Source organism: Macaca mulatta, chromosome 1 (assembly GCF_049350105.2).
Source record: "Macaca mulatta isolate MMU2019108-1 chromosome 1, T2T-MMU8v2.0, whole genome shotgun sequence".
Taxonomy (NCBI): Eukaryota; Metazoa; Chordata; class Mammalia; order Primates; family Cercopithecidae; genus Macaca; species Macaca mulatta.
The window spans coordinates 50,159,866-50,186,619 of NC_133406.1; the positions used below are offsets into that span (position 1 = coordinate 50,159,866).

The 26,754-nt window shown below is 36.3% G+C and overlaps 1 protein-coding gene and 1 long non-coding RNA gene across 6 annotated transcripts in view; one reads left to right on the forward strand and one right to left on the reverse strand.

Moving 5' to 3' along the window:
• LOC144340798 (uncharacterized) overlaps nt 1-26,754 on the reverse strand; it is a 157,573-nt gene that overhangs the window by 70,980 nt on the left and 59,839 nt on the right. The window lies entirely within an intron of this gene.
• On the forward strand, nt 469-24,774 carry RGS13 (regulator of G protein signaling 13). 5 transcript variants are annotated; one of them, XM_078001612.1, is made up of 9 exons: nt 469-664; nt 1,934-2,004; nt 2,507-2,546; nt 4,211-4,280; nt 8,888-8,956; nt 12,540-12,601; nt 20,654-20,746; nt 22,705-22,871; nt 23,849-24,774. In XM_078001612.1, exons 5-9 carry the CDS (start codon nt 8,892-8,894, stop codon nt 24,032-24,034), a joined length of 573 nt encoding a protein of 190 aa, XP_077857738.1. In that variant the 5' UTR covers nt 469-664; nt 1,934-2,004; nt 2,507-2,546; nt 4,211-4,280; nt 8,888-8,891; the 3' UTR covers nt 24,035-24,774. The 5 variants fall into 5 exon arrangements, with proteins under 5 accessions (XP_077857738.1, XP_077857740.1, XP_077857733.1 ...); XM_078001607.1 differs by lacking the exon at nt 4,211-4,280 and having other exon boundaries at nt 471-664; XM_078001614.1 differs by lacking the exons at nt 2,507-2,546; nt 4,211-4,280.

The following is a 26,754-nucleotide window of genomic DNA, read 5'->3' on the forward strand; positions in this document are numbered from 1 at the left end:
GTTCAATTCAGATTCTGAAGGCACGTTAACCAACTGTAGAACAATGGAGTCCAGGACTGCCCTAGAGGACCGGTTGAAGGAACTACAGAGGTATAACTAGAAAAGATACTTTTTTAGATCCTTCAGTTGTTAAAAGTCCCTAGTAATCTATTACAAACAGAGTGATTTTAATAGTTCTTAACCATTTGCTAACATATGTTTGCAGTGAGGTCCTATGTGTTTGTACTCAGTTCTCTGTCTTTTTTAAAAGGGAATTTTACTTTAGACTATACATTTTCTAAAACTAGAAAAATTATTTTGGAAAAAAAGGTTTGAGTATTACTTTGAAGATTTCATGGAGCTGCTGCTTCCAATCATCTGATCACTTCAGATGGTCTGATAATGTTAGATAAAACCTCTTTATCAGTAATGCACTGGAGTCCTACAGCACTACTTTCCATATTCAACAAAACCTCTCTTTGCATAGATACATGTGTGTAAAAACAGAACATTCATACTGAGGCCAGAGTGCCATCGAAGGTAATTACAGAGACAGTAAAATCCTTTTACGCTGGGAAAAATAAAATGTTAGGTGTCTCATAAAATTTCAGAACCTGATTTCAAACGGATCATAACAAAGAGGAGATCAAATTTAGCATGGTGGACTGCTCGACAGGATATATTTGTAAGTATGAGATTCTATAAAATAGTTGATAAATACAAGACTATTGGTTTGATATAAATGACTAAAGGATGCCGATTTCATTGGTAGAACTTCTGGGAGTGTCAGCAGAAGTTTTTCTAAGGAAAAAAAGCAAACTAACAAACACATATTCTTTTGCCTGGCTTTCTATATTTAAAACAAAACTTACAGTCACTCACTATATAAATGAATCTTTTAAATTGGGCAATAGAGGAAATACTACAGTTTTAAAGTATATTATTTTATTTTAAATATTTTTTGTGTATATTCTCATTTTAAATGTTTTTCATTTTATATGTTTAGATAAAAATATATTACAAAATCAGACATTTATGAATTGTTTCAAAAATCATGCATTACCAAATTATTAGTTTCATCACTTTATTAGCGATACTGAACGCAGGTGTGGATTTTTGTAAGGTTTATCTGAAACATTGTTAATCTTGATTTTATAGAATGTTTTTATTCTTTTATGTTATGCTTAAGTGCAACTATGCACTAATTTCTTGCATTTTTTAAAGGACAAGAAATTTGTGTGCTGTGTAAACAAAGTCTCGCTAAAATGTAAATTGTTCCAAATTTTACTAAATTTTATGTAACATGCTATATCATAAAATAAAGAAACATATTTAAATGCAGATATATGTTAACAGACAGAATTGCTTTTAGAACATGTATTTATTTTCATGATACTTTAAGATTTCATTTAAATAATGGAGGAAACAAATCTATTTCTGGCATACTGCTAATACAACTCAATCCATCACCAATGCATTTATAATCAGTCTGAGAATTCGATTCTATCAGTGAAATGTATTTCTTTTAAATAATTATTAGGAGAAAACAGTGGAGGCAAAATCATCATGGAGACCTAAACTTGTTCTAAACACTCTATGTTTCTATTGTAAAAGTACATGCTAGTTTTACCGAGAGGGTATTGAAAAACAAAAAAGAAAAGCAAATTAATACACAATGTTAAGATAAATATGGATTATTTAAATAAAGAGCAATGGAAAAATACAAATAAAAACCGTAAAGAAATTTTTATAATGTCATGAAATTAAAACAATTTTAGATAAAGAGTTAATAAATAAAAATAGGAACAACCATAATCCAGCATTTCTGAGGTGGAAAAAGTATTTACTTAAAACTTAAGAGTATTTATAGAAATATTTGCCAAATATGCATTCTCCGGGAAGCACACAATAATCTTTTTGTTTTTGTTTGATTTTGTTATTATTTTATTTTTAGGTCAATGGAATGTTTCCACATATTATACCACCAACATGAGAAAAAAATGATCATTGTTTATTTGAAGCTTGGTGAGTTTGTCCACAATTTAATCAGTTCTATGTCAGACCAATTTAGATCACTCTTTCACTGGGAATTCTCTTTTTGCCAAAGTAGATATGTAGTTCTATAAAACATTTAAAGTAAATTTTTATTTTTATCAGTATTGACTACTTGAACTCTAATTTTAAGGGTACAACTAAAGATGCCCTTGGTTGAATTTAACTAACAAAATACATTTATCAATAGGATGTTTTAATCAAATCCTTATCCTAAAGAACTTTACTTTTACAAAAAAATTAGAATGTACCCTTTATGGAATTACCAAGAATATTTCTTAGAAGTTCTCATTTGTAAATGTGAGAGGATTTCATTCTGCCACTCTATATTGGTGCTATTAAACTTTGATTGAGATGTATTATTTAATGATAAATATTGTTGAATGTTGGATTGTAGATACTTCTTTTTAAACCACTGGTTATTTTGCACATTCTTTGTCCTCAGACTGTGAATTATATTTTCTTATTTTGTCAGATGATATTCTAAGGCTGCCTTTTCTCTTCTCATTTTAGAGGTATGAGAATTTTAATTTCTACTTCTGAGCATCTGCCTTCCATCTTCCAAAATTACTTTGGAATATTTTGTCATTATTTTTCCCCTTGTTTAATGTCCTTTTTCCTTCATGTTCAAGCCTTGCATGTTCCTTTGCTATAATATTACTAGTGTTTGGGTTGGAAGAGATAATAAACTCAGGTGGTCAATATGACCTTTTTTACCTGAAGCTGGGTTAAGTATTTGTGAATTTATCTCTTTGTTTCAACGCAGAGAGCATTATAAAGTTGGGGGGTGGGGAGTTCTGTGATATTCCAACACAATGGTGGTACATGGTGCTTGTGAATCCGGCAGTAATCAATAGAGAGAAACACAGACATGCGGATGGACTTTCAGTTCCAGAAATCTTAGAATATAGGCGGGAAGGCACCAGGCTCTGGGCACAGGAGCAGAACTCTAGTCAATGGGACAGCGTCCAGTCTCCAGTCCCATTTCCTAAAGGACAGGAACACCAGAGAAGATCTTATGGTCTATTTATTCTATGCATAACGCATCTCATACACAATTCCGTCACTAAATATTTTTACAATTTAATCATTGATACTTTTGTGACATTATATTCTATTTGTATTCCATAAGTTAATAAATCTGTAAATGTTTGACTTAAAATGCTAACCAACATATAAACAACTACTTATATGTAATTATCAAGTAACATTCGAATGTAACAATTTAGGAAAGTTAAAGTCTAGTAGGAATAGATAAATCAGAAATATAAATAACATTATATCTATATATATTGCTTCTTTTTCAATGTCACCTAACTAATAAGTTGCTTGGACCAAGGAACCCTCACTGAATCAGTTATGTAGCTGAGCCCAGGGCTGCTATTGGTGTACACAGAGTTTTTGCTGGAATTATTTAAAAAGTAGCCTTTCACCACGTGGATGAAGCCCCACTTGGCTGTGAAGCCAAGACTTAGGGGAGTCTGAGTGGATCTCAGCCTTCTCTCTCCTTTTGGACCAGGCATCTCCATACAGAGAACAACCTGAATAACTGCATTTAAAGGGAAGCTGTGGCTGGGCTGGCCTCTTGCCCCTTTTTTCTCTAACACTCAAGCATGCCTGAGCTCTTCTGGCAGCCCCAACCCATCAGTGTGATACACACACCCAGATGTCTGTGAATCCCTGTTGTAGACCCAATTAATTCTAAAGCTGGGACTCAGCCACTAATAAAATGTGTGAACAATAGAAATATAGAAACATGGGAACAACAAAAATGAAGAGAAGGAGGATTTGCAGATTATATGTTGACATGTTGAAGAATGAATAAAGTTAGTGGGGAAAACTTGTGAGATCTGAGATGAAATTTTAAAAGAGGAAGAAATGCAGTCTAACAGAATATATGTTTCCTGGTACATACAAAAGAGCTTAGGAACTATTTCCTGAGTAAGAGCATGCAAGTAGCTGAAGGAAAATCGAATATACTGGAACAGAAAATTTTTGCATACATGCAATTTTTTAAAATCTTTACAGTTCCATTTTAGAGAAAAGGAAAAGGAAATGAAAATCTGAGGTTTAATTAATATGCCCAAGGTCACACAGCTTAATAAGAGCCTGACCTCAAGCACATGTCTGTCTGGCTTCAGACCCCAGAACTATTTGAATATACTCTGTCAACTCGCAGGAGCTGTGGGAACCCCCTAAACTCCAGTGCATCCAGAAATTACTTTACCTTCACTATACTTCAGACCTTAGTGAGTATTGCATACTAAGACCATTCTGCTTTTGCCAATTTCATTAAATGTATAAAAGAAAATATGATAACCCATTAATAGACATACATTTGAGTTACAGAAATCACCACAATGAAAGGTCTGAAAATGTGTACACATAGCTCCAATAGATCAAGTGAGAAGACAGTGGGACACAAAAACTATTGTTAAAAATAGACGGTAAGGGAGAGGTCAAGTCTCAGCATAAGACAGGGATGACTAATTATACTTACAGAGAAGACATGTGGAGGAAGTAAATTTTTTCCTATCCTCCTACTTAGAAGATAAGCTGCGAGTCACTGTGTAACTACATTTTATAGGTGATCACAGAGATGAGGAATCTTGCAACTCACACTAAGTAGCTTGAAATTTGAACTAATGTAGTTCGAGGTACAATTACACACAGGACTAGCTATTGACAGCCAGTCAATGTAACAGTTGTTTAGTCTCAATTAATGTCAGTGTTGATTATTTTCAGTCAGATTTATCTTTCTAGAAAAAGATTTTTATTTTTATCACACTGCTATTTAAAGACCTCAGTGGATTACTTCTACTAACAAAATAGAGTCTAACAGCTTTAGTCTGTTATTTAAGGTCATCTAGAACCTAACTACACACACAAACATATCCCTTTAATAAACTCTCCCTTTTGCTTAAGTCTTGTGAATCTCTATATGCAATCAGAAGAGTACTAATAAGTGAATTAATCTATTCCCTTTCCATTTTCTTCCTTCCTGTAGATACAAATAACTTTATTGCTCCTTCTTGGTCCTCCTCACTTACAGTAGAGACCTACATAGAAAATGAAGTTAATCAGACCACATTTCCCATATATTCTTATCCCCAAACCTGCAAATGAACTTGAATCTATACCTGTATTTTCACTAGTTACAAGAGAATAGTAACTGTTTCCTGTATTTCCACTTCTCCAATGTCTCAACTCCCACATTCTGAATTCTAGCCCCTCCTCCTTCTTCAGGAACCTGAAATTCTATTGGTTTTCCTTCTTTATTGTGGGTTTTCAACCTCTGTCTATGTACCTTTTGCCAACTTTACAATGTCACTCACATTGTACCTTGACTTATTGTAACAATGCCTCCTAGAGAGACATGCAGACCAGAATGGTCAAATGACAAGAGTCTGCCTCTCTGTCATTATTTACATCTATCAACAGCTTTCAAGAAAGAAAGAAGAAAAGAAAGAAAGAAAGAAAAGAAAGAAAGAAAGAAAGAAAAAAAGAAAAGAAAGAAAGAAAGAAAGAAAGAAAGAAAGAAAGAAAGAAAGAAAGAAAGAAAGAAAGAAAGAAAGAAAGAAGGAAGGAAGAAAGGAAAGGAGAGGAGAGGAGAGGGAAAAAGAAAGAAGGAAAAAAAGAAAGAAAGAAAGGAAAAGAAAGAAAGAGAAAAGGAAAGGAGAGGGAAAAAGAAAGAAGGAGAGAAAGAGAAAGAAAGAAGGAAAGAAAGAAAAAAAAGAAAGAGAAAAGGAAAGGAGAGGGGAAAAAGAAAGAAGGAAAAAAGAAGGAAAGAAGGAGAGAAAAAGAAAGAAGGAGAGAAAGAAAGAAAGAGAAAGAAAGAAAGGAGGGAGGTAGGGAGGGAGGAAGAAGAGAAAGAGAGAGAAAGAAAGGAAAAGGGAGGGAGGAAGGGAAAGAGGAAAGCAGGGAGGAAGGAGGAGAAGGAAGGAGGGCAAACAGAAATTACAAGCAGCCTTTCATTCATCCTGGGCTTCATTTTCTCTTGCTTTCCTCCTTCTTGTTTCTGTCCTCCCTGCTCCACTGAAACCACTCTCAGCAAGGTCATTAATGAGCATCTTGTGAACAAATCTGACATTTTTTGATCCTTTGCTCTCTTAATCGCTTCCCAGCTTTTAACACTTCATTGGCCACTCTTTCCTTTTTGATAAACTCATTCCTTGGTTTCCGTGATACTGTGTTATTCTGATGCAAGCTCCTTTTACACAGCCTTTCTCTTAAATGTTTGTGTTCAGAAACTCATACTGGGCTGTCTGCTTTTTACAGTCCACACTCTCTTCCTGGAACATCTCGTCATTTTTTTTGTGGGGCGGGGGGCTCCTCTTATGTGTTTTATGAAAATAACCCACCTTTATCCTGAAGCCAAATCTCTCACCTCAACTTGTTCTCTTTCTGTCTCACCTTCCATATCCAATGGGTCAACATGTTCTAATAGTTCTTCCTCCAAAATGTCTAAAATCTCTCTCCTTCCCTCCATCTCCACTGCCACCTTCCTAATCATCCCTCACCTGAACTCCTGCAGTCACCCCCTAACTGGTCTCCCTGATGACACTCTTGCCACACTGTAATTCATTCTACTCACAAACCCACTTCAAGTCTTAGCATGTCTATTCTGAATTTTAAATCCTGCAATGATTTCCCAGCTTCTTACTGTGAAATCCATGGCCTGTATGGCTTAACATGCTCGGCCTCCGCCTAGCATTACAAATTCTCCCACCACTTTCTTGCTGCAGTGAACATTTTTAAACATGATTATTGGTTCAATCTTAACTCTCTATGCCTCTCAGCTCACTCTCTCACTCTGTCTGCCACACTCTAAATTCATGTGGTAACAAAATTCCTTTTGTTTTTTTTTTCCTTTTGAGACAGGTTCTTTCTTTGTCACCCAGACTGGAGTGCAATGGTGTGATCATGGCACACTGCAGCCTCAACCTTCTGGGCCCAAGCAATCCTCCCACCTCAGCCTCCTGAGTAGCTGGGACTACAAGTGCACACCACCATGCCCAGCTAATTATTTGTTCTTTTTGTTGGAGAGACGGGGTCTCTCTATGCTGCCCAGGCTGGTCTCAAACTCCTGGGCTCAAGAGAGCCTCCCGCCTCAGCCTTGCAAAGTGTTGGGATTACAGGCCTGACCACAGTGCTGAGCCTAAATTCCTTTTATTTCCTCAGTGGGACATAACTCATTGCCTCTTAATCTTTGCTCATGTTGCCCCTCCTTCACTCAGCACACTCGTGCATATCCTGCTGGTTCCAGCTCAGATATTACTTAACTAGGCTGCCTTCACTAACCCCTCAAGTCTAGTTAGGTTCTCCTCCTAGGCGTATTCACAACCCCTGTACTTCCCGTATCCAAGCCCCCATCACATGTTGGGGTTTTTGTTGTTGTTGTTATTTGTTTTTGAGATAGGGTCTCACTCTGTTCCCCAGACTACAGCACAGTGATGCAATCACAGCTTACTACATCCTCCATCTCCTGGGCTCAAGTGATTGCCCCACTACAGCATTCCAAGTAGTTGGGACTACAGGCACGAGTCAACATGACCAGCTAATTTTTTTTTATTTTTTGTAGAGACAGAATCTCACCATGTTTGTCCAGGCTGGTCTAGAACTCCTGGGCTCAAGCAATCCTCCCCCTTCAGCCTCCCAAAGTGATGAGATTACCGGTATCAGCCACTGTGCCTGGCTCATCACATGTATTTTAATTGCTTGTCAGTGAGGACAGGAAGAGGAGAGACAACATGTATATTGATCACAGGCAATCAGAACTTGGCACATAACAAGTACTCAATAGACTTTTGAATGAATCGTAAAGACTGATATAAAAATTCACTGCTTACCCTTAATAATTCATTATATATGTATGCATATATGTTTAGCAAACCATTTCCAGCTTTAAAATGTGTATTTAATAACTCTTAACAAATTTGTTGTTTTTTAAAGTCCTGAGTTAAAAACCTTCTATGACACGTATTGTTATGTAAAGGTGCCCGAGATGAATAAACTCGAACTCAATTTTAAAGTCAAAGTTACTGTGCCCAGAGTAGATAAAACCAGATAAGCAGCACCCTTAAAATTCACTCAGAAGGTGGTTTATTTTTTATTTGACTATTTACACTATTTTACTTGTCCAGTTAAAATGAGGCTCTTTTCCAATACATTGAGAGAGCTTTCTAAAAACAAGAATTGTGGCTGGGCACAGTGGCTCATGCCTACAATCCCAGCAGTTCGGGAAGCTGAAGTGGGCAGGTTGTTTGGACCCAGGAGTTTGAGACCAGCCTGGGCAATGTGGTGAAACCCCATCTCTACCAAAAACACACAAAAATTAGCTAGTCATGGTGGCGCATGCCTGTAGTCCCAGCTACTCGAGAGGTTGAGGTGGGAGGGTCACCTAAGACCGGAAATGTCAAGGCTACAGTGAGCCATGATCATGCCACTGCACTCCAGGCTGGGTGACAGAGTGAGACCCTGTCTCAAAAAAATAAAAATAAAAATAAAAATTGTCCCTTTCCTTGGGAGTTGGTGAATTCATTATCAGTAAGCTCTAAATGAAAAGATCTTTTTCAGAGATTGGTATTTTTTAAACTTCATTGTTTGATAAATAGTTAGGCCGGTTGAGTAAAGTCATTTACAAATCTAAGCACATGTATTTTTATAAAATATTTATGAGAGATGAGTCATTTTATTCTCCTCTCTCCTCCCTACTCGCCCAGTGATTGTATTCCATTAACTCCAAGAACCCATCCTTTTTTATGATTTATAATATTGTATATTCCTTAGAAAGTGACTCTAATATATAACTATTTTAAATGACCAAATTATACAAATATATACTGTATTTCCTTAGAAAAATGAGCAGGCGGAATTGTTGGATTTGTAAGGTGTTCAGAGATGAATCTAAGAGGCCCCCTTCAAAGTAAGTAGCATTTAAGTTTCTATGGTAAGTGTAAAGCATATTTATCAGATGATAAATAGGTACATATTTATTAAACTGCTATTGTAACATATTTTGTTCAGAAAGTAAAATTTGCATTTACACATGAGTCATTTCACCAGAAGAGCAGTCATGTGTTACTAAGATTCTTGTTTTCGTTATTCATGGTTTACATGAGAATTCAGCAAGTTAAATGCTTTAGAATCTATTATGAATAGTCTCTGTTCTTTTTAAAGACAAAGAATATTGTTTGTGTTAAAATGAGATTCTTCAATCCAAAATATTTTCTTGGTTCCAACCCTCCACATACGAAGTGCCAGAAAGTTTCATACCTAGATAAAGAAGGTGAGACTGGAAGAGGAATCAAATGTTTACCAAGCTCCCAAGTCTCCTCCTCCACACTTTGCCATAACTCAAAATGCAGCCATTTGGATGAGAACAGTGAAAAGAATAATGCCTGAGAAGAGTAACAGGCCATTGCGTTGGATTTGCTCACCTCAAAGAATTCCCAAGTTGAGAACTCCTGTTAGATGAACCATGAGTGCCTAACCTAGTCCATGTCCAGTCCTCAGTTCTGGCCACACCTTTCTGTATGGTCAGAGCCCCTGGCATGCTTGCTCTTTCACTAAAATACCAAAATGTCCAAAAACGCTTACAAGCTACTGTGTGGCAAGGAGAAGGATGCTGCAACAGTGGGCAGAAGAGATAGTAAGACCCAAAGCTCAGCATTTTAAATGATCAATGAAGGCTACTGCACTGCACAAGTGCATCCAAGTTCAAAGATATAACTTGTTAATTAAGGGACAGCTCTCCTGTCTTCTGATGATTCCCACAGAGGAACACTGTCACAGCTTGCATTTCTTCTATCAGCCTTATAGACTCACCATGAGAAAAGGGGAAGACCAAAAAGATAAAAAAAATCACATTCATGGAAAGCTGCCAGATAACAGTTATTTAATAGGTGCTTGGCATTAATGACCTAATTTAATTTTCAATGTAACACTGTGAGATAGATGTTATTACCTCTATTATATAGATAGTAAAATTAAGGTTTGAAGATTTTAAGTAAGACCAAGGACAATTAAGTAGACCACTGGGATTAGAACCTACGACTGTCAGAGACTCCAAACATTCTTCATTCCTTTGCCTACAACATCATGGTATCTTAAAATGCTTTCATATCTGGTATCCACTGCCCATCTGTCCAGAAGAATGGAGGGGACACAAGGGAGAATTTGTATCAGGAAAAAAGGTGTTTCAAATAATCCTAATAAAGGCACCCAGGTAGCCATAGGCCAGCATTAAAATTGTGAGAGCCTCAGAAAAAAATTATAAGCCAAATGGGGTTCAATCAAAAATGAATTTTATTTCCCATCTTTACCCCGAACCATAATTACTCCAATCATCTCTCCCCATAAATCTCATGAGTCTTAGAGACAAAAGAACTCTCTTACCAACAATTATCAACACTTAATTTTAAGCTAACCCAACACATTGATGACTCTTCACTCGTGTTGTAGATTGTATTCTTCCCAACACATTAATGACTCTTCACTCTTTATTCTTTGTATAGCTTTTATATAGGGAAGATTTTATTCTTCCCTATATAATGATTAGAACGCATGGGCATTCAATAAACCTTACCTAGCTCTTTCCATTTCACTGGATTGAAAAGGTTATTTTAGGTTACTTTTTCTAAAGTTTTAACAAGAGAAAAGAACAATGACTCAGATAGCATTTCATGGAAATGTTTTTTGAAAGCAATCTTAACACAGTACACTGTTAAGCCTCAGTACTGATGCAAGCAGTTCATCCAAAACTGGCAGGATCCATCTGAATTTTTACAAAACAAAAGATATCTGACCTTTTAAGGACTCCCAATATTTTTCCATGTTCTAGGATATTTTTTAATCTCTTTAATCCTCCTTCATTGTGTTAAGAACCTGCTAATGCCGATGGCTGTTCCTGCAGCACTAATTTTTAGGCTGCTAATTTTAGGTATAGCCAATGGACCGTGCTTGCATGTGTCTATAGCCATCCTCAATTATCTAGTTGTTGAAAGTAGAACAATTAAGAATGCACCATAAACTGAATGGCAATAAACACATTGGCTATTTCTGTTTTATTTCCAACTTTCATTGTAAGTTCAGGGGCACATGTGCAGGATGTGCAGGTTTGTTACATAGGTAAATGTCTGCCATGATGGTTTGCTGCACAGATCATCCCATCACACAGGTAGTAAGCCCAGCATCCAATAGCTATTATTCCTGATGCTCTTCCTCCTCCCACGCCCCCACCCTACAACAGGCCCCAGTGTGTGTTGTTCTCCCCCATGTGTCCATAAGTTCTCATCATTCAGCTCCCACTTGTAAGTGAGAACAGGCAGTATTCGGTTTTCTGTTCCTGCATTAGTTTGCTGAGGATATGGCCTTCCAGCTCCATTCATGTCCCTGCAAAGGACATGATATTGTTTCTTTTTATGGCTGCATAGTATTCCATGGTGTATAAAGTTATTTGTATTTGAGAATACAGTCATTTGCCAATTCACCTCATGAAGCTCACCAAAATGAACAGAATTCTGGAATCTTTCACAACTGTTTTCTAAATGGTAAATGGCTTTGTTTATACTGTTTAGGTCAAATGCAACTTGACATAATACACTTTAATAAAAATCAAAACTGATACAAAAAAAATCTAGCAAATAGGAGACTGAGAAAATAGTAGCTTTAGGGTTACTAACTGTATTATGTGAGTGCATGCAAATAGGTTTTGCGGATTAACTCTAAGATTCTAATAGATAAATAGGTAAACACTTGGTTGGTGGCAGCAGCAAACAGTGCATAACCCTTTTAAAAGCAATTTGGCAGTCTGTACCAAAAACCTTAAAAATTTGCCTCTTAACCAGCTTTGATTCTACTTCTGCTAGTGTCCTGGAATTACTCTAATCATGTGGCTATGGCAAGCCTTAAACACAGCTGGGCTACATTTGAGTTTTAATGGTGAAAAATGAGAGAAAATCAATATGCTGTTTGAGAATAATTATGAATACACTATGGAATGCCCCCCTTGTAGCCTATTTTGCCATCACCATAAACAATATGACTATCAATGATTATACATTTGTAATTATAAATTATAACACTACAAATGATTAAGACAATTATGATGACATAAAATGCATAAAGTATACACCCACATAATGTGATTACTTCTTGATTAAAAACACACAAATACAAACATAACAAAAAGACTTTAAAAAACTACATCAAAATACTAATAGTGGTAATTTATTAATAAAGAGATTATAGGACTATGGTTCTGTATAGTATTTATTAAATTATATTTTCAAGTCTATACTATTTGCATAATTTTTATAATTTTAAAAATTTAAATAGTAAAAATAAAATGTAAAATATCACAGGAAGACAACTTGCCAACGAAAACCACACACAAACGGAATGTAAATATGTTTTGGTGTCATTTTCAAGATAATATAATTTTACTTAGTTCAACAAAAACCTTGAGAATATTTAGCCCAATCAGTGCTTTTTGTTTCTTTTCAAAGCCTTACTTTGGAGGAAGTGTTACAGTGGGCCCAGTCTTTTGAAAATTTAATGGCTACAAAATGTGAGTATTGTGTATCTGTCATCTTTGAATAACTAGCGAGTTCCATTCTTAGAGGTAAAGGTGGGGGTGCCAGATGATGGATGTATGCTATTCTTCTCACAGCCTTCTAACTGGCAACTGATACAGTTAAAAAAAGAAAACCTGAAAATAGTTTGTTGTGTCAACCACTATTATTTTCTCTGGTGTTAATTAAAACAAGATTAGTCACTGTGAATATTTATTCTTCACAAGTATATGCACAAAATCCCTTGGAAAATATGCTTAAATAGTAACACATACCATAGCCTTCTAAAGTTAGTATTAAACCAAAAACTTACCTCGCTGTTCTTGCTGCCTTCAAAAGTAAGAACAAATTTGAGTCTTGATGTTCTAAAACTTCTCCCCAAAGTTTGTTTCAACTTTTTCAGTGTCTGATTTAAGTGGGACTGTACATGGGTCTGTATATAGTTGTTGGTAAGTATCAACATTAACATGGTATAAATAAGAGATATCAGCAATGGATGTGAAAGACATAAAGTCATGGGCTCAGTGCAGGAAAAATAAAGGAGGACGTGCATTCAAGAGAATAGTCAGTTGCGTTTGGGGTCAGAAAAGCTGACAGGTTGTAGAAAATGATAAAGCCAGAAGACAGGTACAGAAAAAAATGTAGGGTGCAGTCACAGAAAATTCTCCTGTTGAATTTGGTATTTTTTTTAAATGGAGTTGGTTCCCCTCAATGCTTGTTAATTTTTGCCTATAGACCCATCTTTTTATTTAAGATCCCATTTTAGCCTCTCTGTGAATGTTTTATCTGTTTAGAGCGATAGACTATAAAGGAGAGTTAGCTGTGCTACTTACATGCTTTAACTAGTGGGGGTACCAGTAGCTATTCTGGGCTAGGTACCTCCTATTCCTCACAGAGGTTGCCATACTCCCGAGGCACTACCTGCTCTTTCTGACTCAAGACCCTCTTTAGTATGGACTCAGTTGTCACTGCCCAGCCCAGAAGGTAATGGCAGTAGGTGTAGATACTTGGCTACTCCTGCTGAAACACGTTAATCAACAATTCTGGCACTTACTTCTGCCCCATCCCTAGGGCTGGATCTACCTCTACAGGCTTGGGTCACCACCTGAGCTCTCATCTTTTGTAGCACGCCTTTCCAATGGGCATTTGGGGCCATAGTTTCTTCCTTTGATGCTATCACCACTGCCTTTCACTTTTCAGGTATTCCTCATAGCTTATAATCCAATTTGCCAGCATGAATGTGAATTTTAAACAAATATATTCTGGGTCAATTTTAGAACATTGAAATGGGATGAAGAGGCAAAAGTATATATTCAGTTAACTATATTGTAAATTTTTGTCCTAATCCTCTGTAACACACATTTTGCCACCTTGCTAGATTGATCTCTTTCTTGGAGTTTCATACTCTTCATCTACAAAATGGGAATGATATCACTTATCCTTTCAGTTTTATTGTGCAGGTAAGATATAAAACATCTAGCTCAATGCCTAATAGGGACACAATAATTGGTAATTTCTTTTAATAGTAATAAAGTACATGTCTTTGAATATCATTCTTTTTCTCTCTGCTGCCTACCAACAAGTCCAAAATCTTGGTATTTAATACTCTCTACACCCTAACCCAAAACATTTCCTAAAATTTGTCTCTAGCTATGCCTCATCACATAACATGCACTCCACCAATGTGACTGTCACTTCGTTTTCTACTTGTACATCTATGATTCTTCTGATCCAGGCTTTTGTTCAAAGTCCTTTTCATCTCTAGTTACTCTGCTCATCTTTGAAAGTTAAATTCAAGTGCCACTTTCTCCAGAAAACTGTTTAGAAATTTTTACTTTATCTTCTATTTTGATAGTATTAACATTTAGTCTGCTTTTCACTGTAGCTAGTTAGTGTATTGGGTTTTCTATATAATGACTTTCTCCCTAGATTATAAATTCCTTAAGAGCACAGCTTGCCTCTCATTTACCTTTCAAACCCCTGAGAGACTGAAAATGTGTTTTGTGCCCAATGAGCATGCAATAAATGTTCCATGAATAAATACAAGAAAAATATTAGTGAGAAAAGATCAAAACACCAAGCTATATTATGTAAGTTTCTGTGCCAGTTCTGGAAGCCTCATAAACAAAGTGAATAGGCTTAATTATTTGGCAAGGATTTCAAGTGGTCATCTGCCTTGCTAGAATCAGCAATTTAGAAAGCTACTGTCATGAGAATAAGCAAAGGCTCTAGCAAAGATGAGGATAGGAAAACATCATAGTGCTCTTTATAAAAGCCAGCAAAAATAGGGTAAGAGCCTTTACAGAAATCATATTACAATGAAGTTCATGTAAAAATTCAATAATCACATAAGTAATAAAACAAATCATTCTATGGATCATCCAACCAGTAAGACAAAACTAAAAATATAAATATTAAATGTGCCAGAGAATAAAAATGTGTTGACATTAACCAAGAACATTAGTGAAATGCATGCTCTAGCTGAGATATGCAGATACATATTTTTACACAGATTAAAACATTATTTTTAACAACATGTAGCTCAGACACACACACGAAAAAGAAATATATCAGCCTGGGTCTCAATAGATGAACCGAAATTGGTTTAGAGATGTTTTGGGGAGCCATTAAGTCATAGCGATCAAAATACAATTAAATTCAACATCTTAGTGGGCAAAGGGGATCCAAGAAAACCATCAGCTTGAGAACAGAACTCTGGCAAACTCCAAAAGTTAATTAGAAATTAAGAATGTTAGCAACTTAGACACCTTTTAGATATGCTATTTAATGCTACATTATTCACGAATACTTTTTTAAATATCAAAGATTTTTTTGTTATTTATATATTTAAATACCAAAGATTTTTTGTTATTTATATATTAAAAAATCAAAGATTTTCTTGTTATTTATATGAAATATAATGTACTCAAATAGAACTAAAGTAGAGAGACTAGCTAGAAGGCTGCTGCAATAATTCAGGTAAAATTGGAACTCAGTGGGGAAGACAAGGCTGGGGGTAATTTGCATATAAATGCTAACAAAAGTCGTAGGGTTATGAGACCACTGAGAGGGAGAGTTCAGATAGAGGAAAACACACCCCAAGATGAAACTTAGTTGTGTGCTACTTCCAAGTGCAGATAACCAGAGAGGTCAGCAAAGTGGATGGAAAAGGAGCACAAAGTGAGATAAGAATGATCAAAATAGTGTGTTCTTGTGGAAGCCAAAGAAGAGAGTATTTCAGGAAGGAAGCTGTGAATTATCAAAGACTGCTGAGAAGTCAGCTGAGGTGAGGAAGGAACAGTGACCACTAGACATGGCAATATGGAAGTCAACAGTGCCTCAACAAGAGCAGTTTCATGGGTATGGTGGAGACAGGCAGAACCAGAGGAAGTGATACACGGCATAGGGAATCATTGACGTAAGTTTTGCTGTGGAGTTCTGCAGAGAAAAAAAGCATTGACTGGAAGCAAGAATGAGGTCAATACCGGAAGTTTGAGTCAATAGTTGTTACTAGTTATATTTGGGAAATACAGCAATATATTTGTAGGATGATGGCAACCATTCACGGGGAAGAAACTGATGACATAGAATAGAGTGGAGATATTTATAAGAATAATAGAGGAGCCGGGCGCGGTGGCTCACGCCTGTAATCCCAGCACTTTGGGAGGCCGAGGCGGGCGGATCACAAGGTCAGGAGATCGAGACCACGGTGAAACCCCGTCTCTACTAAAAATACAAAAAATTAGCCGGGCGCGGTTGTGGGCGCCTGTAGTCCCAGCTACTCGGGAGGCTGAGGCAGGAGAATGGCGTGAACCCGGGAGGCGGAGCTTGCAGTGAGCCGAGATCGCGCCACTGCACTCCAGCCTGGGCGACAGAGCGAGACTCCGTCTCAAAAAAAAAAAAAAAAAGAATAATAGAGGAATGCAAAGTGATGGAAAAAGCAAAAGTAGGAGAGAACCAGAAAAAACTTGTTTGGCCGTCCCAAAAAGGAACAGGGACACTTGCCTCTCAGGAGGGAGGTTATAAAGGAGGAGTACAGATGGAAGTACTCTGGTTATTTCTGCAGAGAAGACAGTGAATATCCATCTGATTAATCTGTGCTCTCAGTGAAGTTTGAGGCAAGGTCTCCAGTAGATTGCTCAATTGCTCAGGAGAAGATGTGTTAGTATATTTTAACATAACAAGGAAGAAGGCATGAAATAGTTTCTGCAGATTTAGAGAACCATGATACTGTGGAAGGCTCATTGGAGGACCGGGCAGTGTTGAGTGTCTGTCTAAAATCTGAAGTTATGATTTCAAATATGAGACCACAGTCGTATATTTTTCTCTGGCTTGTTCAGGTTGCCCCAGTATACATACAGAGCAGATGTTAAGTCATTCCGGATAAGCAAGTGCTCTGAATCACAATGCTTTAATCTTTTGATCAAAATCATCTTGGAATGTACTATTTTCCACCCTTTCTAAATTATCACAGTCTCATGCAGACCACCTTAGAAATGCCAGTTAAACAGTGTGGGATTGTCATACTGCTGAAGGCAATGAAGGCTGCCCTGTATCATGAACCATATGAAGGGCTGGTGCATCTTCATCAGCATCATGGCACAAAGCAGGCAGTAGAAGTTACTGACGGTTACTGCTGCTCCCTTTTGTACATCCTGATTCCAAAAGCAGAGTCATTCTCTCAGCTTTTTTCATCTGTGCAAGCTCCTTTGCTACACAGTGTGATTGGCAGTTTCCTACACTATCACTTATTCTAATCTCTGCTAACTACTGCTGTTGCCATGTTTCCCTTCATCAACCCTTATATTACCTGCACTGCCTTGCCTCTACCATTTCCACTTAGCACTTTTTGTCCTCTTTAACTTCTCGTGCACTTCTTCACCTTGCAAAGTGTGGGGGGGGGGGGGTGCGGGAACCTGGCCTGGTATAGACATCACTGTCCAATTAGTACTTTTTTTTTTTGGTATTTCTTTCAGAATTTCAGAAAACCAAAAAGTAATATTATATCAGATATAAACCTGTGGTCTTTAGTGCTTCCTAGATGTTGAATAACTAGGGTCTGCTTCTTCACTTTTCAAGAGCCATAGGGAATCATTTTAAGACACAGAAATATGAGGGATTCAAAAGTCCAAATTGACATGTGCTTATTCAGTGTCTGCTATATAGCAAGCAGTGTTGAGGCAAGGGTTACACGAAGATGAATAAGCTGCACTCCTGATCCCCTAAGAGTTCTCAGGTGAATGAAAGGATAATGGAAGGAAACCACAGCAAAGAGGGCTGGCCTTTGTCACTGGGGCAATGGGAAATGTTGAGGGGAATAAATAAAGGGCTGTGGCTAGATTTTTGTTTTAAAGATTTTTCTCTAATAAAAGCATAGAGGAAATTGAAAGCAGGATCAGATAGATGAATCGAGGCTTCTTCAGATTTGATGGTTTACAAATATACCTCAAAATTCATAAACAAAAATAATACGTAAAAGAGAACAGAAGGTAATGCAATAAATGTAACAGAGATAGTGTCCTCAGTATATAAAGAGATGTGAAAATTTTAAGAAAACACTAGCAATGCAAAGAAAAAATAGACAAAAGATTTGGAATTCAGAGGAAAAAAAGAAATGGTCAGTAAAAATGCAAAACTGTTTAAGCATTATATTTTAAAAATACATATTTAAACAATTACAAGTTACTGACTTCACCCCATTAGATTGGAGAGGGTGGAGTAAGTCAACACTGACACTGCCATTGGGAATGAAAAATAATGAAATCCTTCTGAAAGCAATTTTACAATATGTATCAAGAGTCTCCAAAAATATTACATCTTCAGTCTAAAAATTCTACTATTTTAAATCAATTATTTTTCCTAAGAAAATGGAGGTGAAAAGGTTTATAAGCTAAAATATTCAATGTAGGATAACTTATAACCAAGAAAAGGGGAAACAATCTAAAACAATAATAATAGAGTGGCTAAATATATTATGGCCTATCCCATCAACATACTATTATATGATCACTAAAAATGAAAAGGAGAAAGTGTTTGCTATGTACTATTAACTATGAAAGAATAAGAATGATACAAAATTGCTTTCATATTATAATGCCCATAAGATGATTCCAGTGTGTATTTGTGTTTGTGTAGATGAATGAATTCTAGTTAGGTAGGCAATTATTCATGAACAAAGGATTAAAAGAATAAAAGGAAATATATCAAATGGTTAACAGTGGTTATTACTTTACTAGAAGTTTTCTGCATTAAAAACGACCCACAGCTCTTTAAGCTGTGTTCATATTAATAATATTAATATTAATAACAAAGGTAGAAGAAAAATCAGAAATTATTAACAGCATAGAAGTCACAACAGAGAATTTTAATAAAACTGAAGCTTCAGTGTAAAACTCCACACATATTATGGTAGAATTATGAAATGCATTATCCCCAGTGGTAGAGATTGAAAATAAAATGAATTTTAAATTGGCTTAGAGGCATTTCTAATGGTACTGCAACATAGTACACCCTTGGGATTTCCTGCCTGGTGTAAGCCTTGCAGTCTTACAGAAAAAATAATTCTGGAATAGATGGGCCACTGTTCTGACTCAGCCATGAGAAAGCCCACATTTCCCTTCTGCATCAAGAACACTGGCATGTGTCACCTTGTGTGTCATAGAAATACTAATTTTAGTGACTAGTTTTAAAAGAACAGTCTAGAGATTCCCAAAGGCACCACTCTCACTTTTTAAGGAAAAAGTATACACTATGTATGACATAAGCCATTTCTTCCACCCTCCCAATTTAAATGAGCAATTCTGTTGTTTCTCGCTTATTCACTCTGCTCAAGTAGAATCGCAGTCTCCTGAGCATAATGTTCAGGAATGAGTATCATTTAAAACTTCGGAACAGCCTACACTGCCCGATTTAGAAAAGGCTTTTCCACCTTGTAATTCACTTGTGGTATGAATCAATGGAAATTCTAAAGAGAGCAATTCAGTTCTGACTTCAATAATTACTAAGATTCCTGGAGCACTTTTACACAAATGCATTTTCAGCTGCTAGCTTGAGTAACTCGCAGTATATTCAGACAAAAATTAGCCTGATGAAGACAGAATTCTGTAAAGTATGCCAATGACGTGAGTCCACTCATTCTGTACACTAGAATTATATCAGAAATGTCAGACAGGCTCAAGTAGTCCAGTTTAGCTTTCACTAGTCACCGCACGGTAACAAGTGACAGAAAATCTTAGTGATTTACAATAATAAAGGTTCATTTTTTTCATGATACACAACAGCTAGGGTCAGCTCCACTCTATTCCATGTCTTCACTCCAGCTTTCGGGCTAAAGGAGCAGCTCTTTTCTAGAATATGCTCTTCCTGTGGTGGCTGTGGGGCATGGGAAATAGAACCATATGATAGTTTTTAAACCTTCTGCTTGAACGTGTCCATGGCACTTCTGCATGTATTTCATGACTAACACAAGTTCAATGGCCGACGCTGATATAAACAGGACATGGAAGTATAATCCCCCTACACAAAGGTCAGGAAATAACTGAGGAACAATATTACAATTTGCCACATCAAGTATCTGAAATATATCATATTTTTAATAGTATATATAGAATAGTGTATATCTATGCAGTATATATAGAATACCGTATATCCATGCAGTATATATAGAATACTACAACTTGGGATCTATAATATGTGTATTTATGTGCAGAGAGATAGATAGAGGAAACAGATCATGAAGACAGAAAAAAAGATAGATGATAGATAGATAGATAGATAGATAGATAGATAGATAGATAGATAGATAGATAGGGCAATGTATATATGGCTTCATTAGCAAAGGACTTTGGTATGACAAGAATTGTAGAACCATTTGGCCAGCCCAAAAAGAATCAGGGATACGTCTTCCAATCCATCAGGAAGAAAGGTAAAGAAGTCAGATACAGATACAGTTGGTTCTAAAGTGATAACCTATAAACTTTACTATACAATTAAGCTAAACATAAACACAAATTCAAAATACTAACTTGGAATCTAATATTGGTTTCCAGATCATTTTCCTACCTCTACCTACTCATCCACTCAACCCATCCAAGTAGCCTGTGTGACTGACTCTCATTCCATGATCCACAGATTTTTATCTGGTATCTCATTTTCTTTCTCTTCCATAGCTAAGTACAAACCATATAAATATTGGCTTCCAACTTTACTTGTTAAGCCAGAAACAGCTTTTTGTTCTTTTTGTTGTTGTTGTTATTTGTTCATTGGTTTGTTTGTTTTTTGGTTTGCCACCATTCAGCTATCTTTTTAGGAATTGGATTACCAATTCCTGCATCTATGTTCTCTGTTCCCACCTTTTTGTGCCTATGGTGAGACAAGACACAACTTACAGTCCCTTCGGTGTGAAAATCAACTGCTTGTTTGAAATCTAAGTTAAAATATATCCCCCTCACATTGGATAGGAATATTTAATCTATACCATTTTCTATGTTACAGTTATATAATGCCTCCATCTCATCTGTCCTCTTAACTCATCTCACGTTATGTCCTTGTTGAACCATCTCACATGCAATGTCCTGAAGGCTGTATTTGCTCACGTGATAATAATAATCCATGTTCCAATTTTGAGTATTCCTAGAATGTAATATTGATATTCAGCTTTCCCCAACTCCAATGCCTCCTTAGAATAGATCTACTTCTATTTGAGTTCTTTTGCTTGAAGACAAAATACTTCATTATCTTTGTTCGTATATCACTGCTAACAAAGCCAAGCTCTCAAGAAGCCTGGCTTTCTAGTGCTAGGAAACTTGATCTGATCTCTTAGATGAAGATCCAGGAAAATATGATCTTACTCATCATTTCCATTCCATCTGGCTACCATTATTTCTCATAACAGTAAATGATACTGACCAAGATAGTGTTAATCAAAATCCTATGCTTTTGGAGGTGATAGATATGCTTATGGCATTGATTGTGGTGATAGTTTCTTGGGTGTATACTTATCTCCAAATTCATCAAGTTGTTTTAAATTATGTACATCTTTTTGTAAACAAAATATCCTACGCTAACAGTCTCTAAGTGGTTATTACTCAGTGTGCCTACACAAACATTTCTATTAACATAAATTGAAAGTTACATTGTTGTTTTATCATATAGCAATCCAATTCCTTGGATACACCAAGACACTTTCCAGGCTAGTCTAGCCAAAAATAATTAATATCTTGAACCTTGAGAATACTTGGTCCTCCCAAAGATTCCAATGAATATGTTAGATTTGTGAGAGCTCACCTAATCCTCTTCTTCAAATACTAGCACCTACAAAGTAGTGTCTTAATTGGAAAAGCTCCTCCTAGGCTTATACTTATCTCCGCACTCCAGAAAGGCAATTTAAGATCAGAGCTGAAGATAAGAATCTCTGGCATCAAGTGTCATGTGATGGTTACGCTGCACGTAATCCCTGTCCTGTACTAGATTCTGAGATCGTTTCCAGCATCACATCTGATTTTTCATTCCTTGTCTGCTCCCTTATTTCTGGCTTGAACCATAAACCATGAATATGAAGTTGAATTTTTCATCTATCTGTGTTCTGCTCTGATTGGACATTGAAAAACACTCCAGGGTATACAAACTAATTAGAGTATCACTTTTACATGGCTTGGATATTTTTCTCCCGACCTTGACCTACAAGTTTACATTTGAAACCCTGCTCTTACTCTATAGTTTGGCATGAGGTCTTAGATTTTTCATGTCAGCTTCATGATTAGAGCCCTGTCCTCCTGAGCAGCTTAAGTCCTTTTCCTGGGCTCTCTGATGTCTCCTGTCCTATCCGTCCTAGACTCATCCACACTGGTGGGTGTTTTGCTCTGAGTGACTCAGAATAAAGGGATGACCTCACCAGTGATCAGCATTGTCAAAGCATGCTTCAGATGTTAGCTCTGAGTGTGTGATAGACATGAAAATTGATATATAGAGATAGATATAAAATATTTACCTGTTAAATAATTTGTGAGTTTTTAATCAGGCTTTGTTTTAACCGTATTGCTTAGATTTTTTTTGGTGATTTTGACCCATGAAAATAAACTGATTTCTCCTCTACTTTTAGATGGTCCAGTAGTCTATGCAGCATATTTAAAAATGGAGCACAGTGACGAAAATATTCAATTCTGGATGGCCTGTGAAACCTATAAGAAGATTGCCTCGCGGTGGAGCAGAACTTCTAGGGCAAAGAAGCTCTATAAGATTTACATCCAGCCACAGTCCCCTAGAGAGGTAACTACCTCACAATGACAGGAATGGAAATCAGTTCATCCCTGCAAGGGCACTAATATGGATATTAGCATCCATAAGTGCCGGGCACTTTATATCCAGTGTCTCCTAAAATGCTATAAATTCAGTATTGCTAACCTTATTTTACAGATAAGAAACCTGAGACTCTGAGAACTTGTCCAGTGTCACACAGCCATTAAAAGTGGTAAAGTTAAGATTCAAAATTAGACCTATCAGGCTCCAAAGCTTCTCCCCATTAAATTATCTTAATTTCTAGGCAACTTAAGAAGAAAAAAGGAGTCTATGGCAAAAGTATTGGCCTTCCCAGCAGGAACTATAAATTCCATGAAGAGACATGTGAGAATCCTGTGTTGTTGGGCAGTGAGACATAAAAAGTCCTGTCAAGGGAACAAAGAGAGAGGACAGTATATGAGATTTCTATCGCACAGGGCAAGCCTACATTGTTGACATATTCCCCAGAACTCTTGTCTGGAAAATACCTGGTTTATTGAAATAGCCACTTCTCCCCTCTATTTATCCACTTCTCTTCATTTCCTTCCCATTTCAGAGCATATTCAGTTAAAGCAACATTTGTGACTATTAAGGGAGATAAATTTTTTAAAAAGCACCAATTTCTCTTTTCTTTAAAAAGAGACGTTTGTCTTACAAACTCCCTGGTTTGTAGACTGCTACTAAGAAACCACTGCGTCCTGCTGAGTAAGCCGTGGTTTCAGAGACTTCCCTGGCCTGGAGCCTCGTATTTTTCTTTTTTGTTCCTCTTGGATGTGGAGTTGGATATTTACTTTTAAAAAAGCAAAATGTTTATTTTTTATACATCTTCTTAGATGCCTATAAAACTACAAAGAAAATTACCCTATTCCACTGAAAAGGAGAGCAGGGAATAAATTAAACCTTTCTATTATATGTGCCTTTTTTTCAACTATGCTTACTGACGCTGTACATGTAATTTCACTTTTCAGATTAACATTGACAATTCGACAAGACAGACTATCATCAAGAACATTCAGGAACCCACTGAAACATGTTTTGAAGAAGCTCAGAAAATAGTCTATATGCATATGGAAAGGGATTCCTATCCCAGATTTCTAAAGTCAGAAATGTACCAAAAACTTTTGAAAACTATGCAGTCCAATAACAGTTTCTGACTATAACTCAAACATGTACATAGAAAATGGTATATTGAAAGTAGTGGGTTTGATCTTTTTATTTAGAAACCCACAAAATCAGGAACACAGTATAAATAAAACAGAAATCAAACTCTAAATTGATTTTTAGTTCCTAAAAAGAAACATATCTCAAAAGCAATGGAATCTAGAATTCTTATAACATGAATAACAACATTTACAGCATACCTATGTAGTTCAACTAATATATAAGGAAAAGGAAGGTTTTTCTTCATGACACAAGCGTTATAAAATTTTTACTGTAGTAGTCAATTAATGGATATTTCCTTGTTAATAAAATTTGGTGTCATAATTTACAAATTAGTTCTTTAAAAATTGTTGTTCTATGAATTGTGTTTCTAGCATAAATATGTTCTATAGAGTACTCTAAATAACTTGAATTTATAGACGAATGCTACTCACAGTACAATCAATTGTATTATACCACGAGAAAATCAAAAAGATGTTCTTCAGAGACATTTTATCTGTAAAATTTTCCTACTATTATGTTCATAAACAAACTTCTTTATCACATGAATCTTCTACATGTAAAATATTTCTGATGATTCCAAGCTGTTAAAAAAATATCAATTTCTTAATTTGCTCTTGCATTTACATTGCTATAAGGATATAAAATGTGGTTTCTATATTTTGAGATGTTTTTCCTTACAATGTGAACTCATCATGGTCTTGGAAATCAATAAAGCCAAATGTCAACTAAAGACTTACATTATCTTTTTCAAAGACAAAATAAATATATTTTCCAGTACAAATTTCAAAAGTCCTAAAGTTGGTATATGGTGAGAATATATAATATTTGTATTTTCCATAGTTTTCCTGGAAAGTGTAGACAATTTAATACCCTCATTGGATATTACCTTCCTATCACTTCAAAATATTAAAAGAATCCAGATTCAACATCCATAATCAGAAGCTCATCATATTTACAAGTGTAAAAGTTTATCTGTTCCATTTTATAGTTAAAAGGGAACAAATTAGAAATTTCAAGTCTTGTATTCCTGAAGGAAGAAAACATTCAAAAATGATTTTTCCCTCTTGGAATTATTTTAAAATATGCGTATTTTCTCTTGATTTTGAAAAGTGGCTTAAAATAGACTTATTTTACCCTCCTGCAGATGCAAAGTTTTTTCTGTCTTTCCAGTGATTCACTAATTGGTTTACCACTGAATTATTTATTCTGTGAGTCATTATATTTTATTGTTACCAAGAAGCGTAAATTTAGTCAGAGTCAGATGCTTCTGTAGTTCACGAAATCACAGGCGTTTTTCTGCAGTACCGTCCACTTTTAAAAGATGAGCAATGTGAGTAACTACACAGCCAATCATAGCATAGGTGCTAAGAAGGAATAAGTCACTAAACCACCTTGCCTCCAGCTCTGAAACCAAAAAAGCCTACCAAAAAAAAAAAAAAAAGTGAATAAATACGCAAAGAAGCATCACTGATACAATTTAAATACACTTTAATTCTGCACAATGGAAATAATACTGAATTCATTGTTAAGAAACTTGGGTTTCAGTTCTGGATTTCCCAGGTTAGCTATATAAATTTCTTTAGGTCTAGGTAAACTAGCAAATTATACAAATTACTTATTCTCCCTGCTCCTCAGTTTTCTCACCTTTAAAATGAGGTGATTAAAATAGATAATACCTTAGCTCCTTTCCAGCTTCAAAATCCTAACTACCTTCAGTACCTTTTTTTTTTTTTTTTTTTTTTTTTTTTTGAGACAGAGTTTTGCTCTGTTGCCAAACTGGAGTGCAGTGGCACAATCTCGGCTCACTGCAACCTCCGTCTCCCAGGTTCAAGTGATTCTCCTGCCTCAGCCTCCCGAGTAGCTGGGACTACCGGCGCGTGCCACCACGCCCAGCTAATTTTTCTATTTTTAGTACAGACGGGGTTTCACCATGTTGGTCAGGATGGTCTTGATCTCTTGATCTCATGATCTGCCCGCCTCAGCCTCCCAAAGTGCTGGGATTACAGGCGTGAGCTACCGCACCCGGTCAAAAAGTACTCTTAAATTACTGAGTTCTTCATTATCTGAAGGGTTTTGTGTGATATTCCATTGCCTTTCCATTGATTTCATAAATGTAATACAATGTCGTACATTCAAAACAGATTTTTGCCACAAAAATACTCTTCTAAGATCACGTGTTCAGATTGCTCCCTTAACTTAGGCCTTCCCACACCATTCATTGCTGAGGCTGGTGTTCTAGCTCCAAGAAAAGCCTTTAAAGATTGTAGAAACCAGTAAGGAGGTTCCTCAAAAAATTAAACTACCATATGATCCAGTAATCCCATTTTTTCGTATTTATCCAAAGGAATTGAAAACAAGATCTCAAAAAGATATCTATACCCCTGTGTTCACTGCAGCATTATTCATAACAGCCAAGAACTAGATGCAAACTACATGTCCTTTGGCAAATGAGTGGATGAAGAAAAAGTTATACACACATACTCAATGGATTATTATTTAGCCTGAAAAAGAAGGAAATTCTGCCATTTGTGCTAATATGGATGGAGCTGGAAGACGTTTTGCTAAGCCAAGTAAGCAAGACACAAAAGACGCCATGATCTGGGCCGGGCACTGTGGCTCACGCCTGTAATTCCAGCACTTTGGGAGGCTGAGGCGGGCAGATCACAAGGTCAGGAGTTTGAGACCAGTGTGGCCAATACGGTGAAACCCC